Genomic DNA, 3,789 nt, shown 5'->3' with positions numbered 1-3,789 from the left:
TGGCCTCCCCGACCCATCTTTCATCAGATTCTGTCTTGATAACTTGCTCTTGTCTACTTCCACTACAGTGTTTTCTGATCACACATTCCTGAAGACAGAAAACATCAAACACACAGTTACATAATTACAGTACCATACCCAGCATAAGTCACCGTGCTACTGTAATTTCTCCTGTTGCCGCTTGTGTCAGCACTTGCTAAAATGCTTCACACCAAACATTCCATTGCCACAAATCAATAACATCATTATCAGACGCAAACTGATAAAAATGTCCTTGTGTCAGTAAATAGACAAGTGCTAATAATATCTGGCAGCAAGTTACCATCTGCTTTTTTTTAAGCAACAATACCCATCACGTTGCGCTTCTGTTTAACAATGTCAAAACACAAGTGAACATGACCGCAAATTCACAATATTTTCATCAGATGCAAATCTATAAAAATGGCTAAGTGTCAGTAAGTAGAGAAATGCAAATATCTGGCAGTAAGTAAATATCTTGCTTTTTTAAGCAACAATACCCATCAAGTTGTGCTTCTGTTTAATAACGTCAGAACACAAGTGAACATGATGTATGTTTGACCTCAAACACAGAGCAATGATAAGAAACGATAAAAACTCTCCTTATCCTCAACATCAAATGGGTCCATGCAGTCAGCAAAGTAAATGTCATGGTTCTCATTTTCTCTTATCCTTCATCATTATACACAAACAAGAGGCGTGAAACCTTTCATGACTCATGTGCGATTCCAACTCAACGAACCACAGAACTGAAAAACTGAAAGCATTTTATGTCCTATTTCAAACGTTTTTGATATGTTAAATTAAAATCTCATTCCGATTGAATAACTTTATGTTCCCCTAATGTATACACACACACACATACACACACACACACACACAGCAAAAACAAGTTACCAAACCTGCCTGGTTATGAAACAATTATATTAACTAAGTAGCTAGCTGCTTTTGAGTCATATATAATCCTCACCTTATCAGCAATATCATGACACGATATGACATAAAATCATCAGACAGAGACCGTGAGGGTGAGATAAATGTGTGAGTGACCGTGGGCTGAGGGTCTGTGTAGCTAGGTGAAGGTAACAACTGGGCCAGGTATGATGCTTTCAGTGATAATCACATGGCCAATGACACTGACATTGTTACATAACCAAGGCCAAAGCTCTGTAAATCTTTACACACACACATGTATAAAAAATAAAAAAAAAAAAGAAAAAAAAGAGGAAAAGTTTTGAAATAGGAATAACCTGCATGGTATTCGACATATCCCTGTGTAGCAGGTTTCTCAAAACAATAATAACAACAATAATATTAATAATAATAAAAAAACAAAACAATAATAATATGTAATGCCACTAATGGTAATAAAACAATAATAATAATAATAATAATGAGAGCAATAACAATAATGCTAATCAGCATACATGCAAATATATAGCTCTTACACTGTGGCGCTAAGGGCATCTTACAAAAAAAAAAAAAAAAAAAAAGATACAGAAATATATAACTTAAAAAAATGTTACGATACAAACTTGCCAAAAAAAAACAAACAAAAACAAACAAAAAAACCCCAAAAAACCCCACTTCGATTGGAAAAAAACAACAAATAAAACTGTACGCAGGAAAAAGCACAAAAAAATGGGTGGCGCTGTAGTGTAGCGATGCGCTCTCCCTGGGGAGAGCAGCCCGAATTTCACACAGAGAAATCTGTTCTGATAAAAAGAAGTACAAATACAAATACAAATGTTTTACAATTCGACTTTACAGATTTAATTGTAGAGCAGTGTCTGGCATTTTGTGGTATCATTCACTGTGATTGTCTTGCAAACCTCTTGTTACTATATTGCTTGTTCAATAGGTGAATTCATTGATTTTGAAAGTTCTCTCAGTACTCTTAACTGATCCAAGAATGTTACTCCTTCCTAACAGCTGTTTGGCACAACTGTCTGAAAGTACATAATTAATCACACATTTTTGAAGCATTAACTTAACTGCTTCTGCACCACAACATTCACACCTGTTGAGGGTTTTAAAACAATAAAACCTGGATCATGTGAATACCATCACAATTATTTTGCACATAAAAACCTGCATTTATGATCAGTAATAAAATAAATACATATAAAAACTACCCACTCAATCCAGTTGTGATTACACTTATCAAGCCTGAATAAAGTGACTTCCACACACAGAAACAAACAAACAACAACAACAAAAACCAAACAAACAAAAAACAAACAACAACAACAAAATCAAAACAAAACAAAACAAAAAAGTTCTAGATTTTACCGAACAGAACACACGCAGACAATCTTTTGAAGAGCATCTCTCTTCTTACTATATAAGAGACATATATATATATATATATATATATATATATATATATATATATATACCCTCTTTGTCATGAAACTGGCATTTTGTCATCAGTCGACTGACATTACAACCAGCAACTGGCATTAGAAGAGACGACGGGGGGCGAAAAAGGCACAGAAAACACGAATAATACAAAGAGAAAATACAATACAAAATTTTAAACAAGACGGCAGGTCTTGATCGAAAACAAACAAACAAACAAAAAAACATAAAATGAACAATATACGCGGGGATGCAGCATCGAACGCAACATCAACAAAGCGTAGGATACACGAGAATGATGGACAGGGGAGGAAGAAAAAAAAGCTGAGCGACGTCGCATAAAATAAAACACGAACCGCTGTCAATAAAATTCAGATTAGTATTGTATATCACTACGATCGACATAGAGAAATAAGAATTCAAGTGCACGGAGGGACCACCTGATCTCAAAGCGGCTCCAATAATTCATCGATCGATTTGTCGACATCCGAGTCTTGGAGCTCTGACGCGGTGCACAACCTTTTTAAGATTCGTGCGGTTGTCACGTTCACAAAGAGCTCACTTCGCTTTCTCCACGCCTATGCTACAATAACAGCGAAGAAAAAACAACAACTACATAACAACAAAAGGCCTTACCTTCCGTGGAATGTCGAAAGATAAACGTGTTGTATTGTTCAAAAATATAAAACGTCCATTTCACTCCTCAGCTGGTCTTCGCATGTGTTTGATTGCTACCGGCAAATCTCTCGTCTGCTTACGCTGTTCCTAATGTAACATCACGAGAACCTGCATAACTTAGCTATTTTTAGCTTTATGCAACGAAAACTTTTCGTTATGCCGTGTGCGGGGCCCTTGAGAGTAAGCTGATGTGATTAACCAATGACAGTTCAGAACACAGTGAGGTCATGGTCCGTGCTGAGTTCCGGCTTTTTCCGATTCTTCTTTCGTTTCCGTGATTTTCATGGCCAAGGTGGGTTTCTTTTTTTTCTTTTTCTTTTTTTAAATGATTGCAATTCAGGACGTGAATCCTGACCAAGCTGCCCGTAGTGCTGATGGAAGGAGACATTTTTCTCAGTGTTATTATGTCTGCTCACAAAAAATTGTGTGCGACATGGATTGAACGCCCACGCGCGTTCGTTGCCATGGGACCTGACCTGCTAATTCAGCCGTAACAAATCTGAAAAAACAACCAAAGACAACCCCCCTCCCCCCCCCCACACCCCCCCCAAAAAAACCCACAATAAAAAACGGGATTCAAAATTTTAATTATGTGTGTAAAGAAATCGTTTTCATACGTTTGTATCCTAATCATATTATACCTCATGCAGTTTCTCAATATTTGTATTTAGAGCCTGTCAAATAACAGTCGTAGTATCGAAACATTAAAAAAAAAAGAAGAAGAAGAAAAGA

General features: G+C 36.5%; 1 protein-coding gene across 1 annotated transcript in view; it reads right to left on the bottom strand.

The window, feature by feature from the left end:
• The window catches only part of LOC143292326 (acyl-CoA 6-desaturase-like), a 36,631-nt gene extending 33,490 nt beyond the window's left edge, over positions 1-3,141 (bottom strand). Inside the window, exons 1-2 of the mRNA XM_076602516.1 lie at positions 3,016-3,141; positions 1-88 (exon numbers count right to left, since the gene is read on the bottom strand). The exon at positions 1-88 is cut by the window's left edge and continues 28 nt beyond it. Coding sequence (XP_076458631.1) covers positions 1-17 — 17 coding nt within the window. The 5' untranslated portion in view covers positions 18-88; positions 3,016-3,141. The remainder of the gene's footprint in view (positions 89-3,015) is intronic.
• Between the last annotated feature and the right edge of the window lie 648 nt (positions 3,142-3,789).

The sequence above is a fragment of the Babylonia areolata genome, chromosome 18 (assembly GCF_041734735.1).
Source record: "Babylonia areolata isolate BAREFJ2019XMU chromosome 18, ASM4173473v1, whole genome shotgun sequence".
Taxonomy (NCBI): Eukaryota; Metazoa; Mollusca; class Gastropoda; order Neogastropoda; family Buccinidae; genus Babylonia; species Babylonia areolata.
Note: the sequence above shows the minus strand (reverse complement) of the source record. Positions and strands in the feature narration are given on the sequence as shown.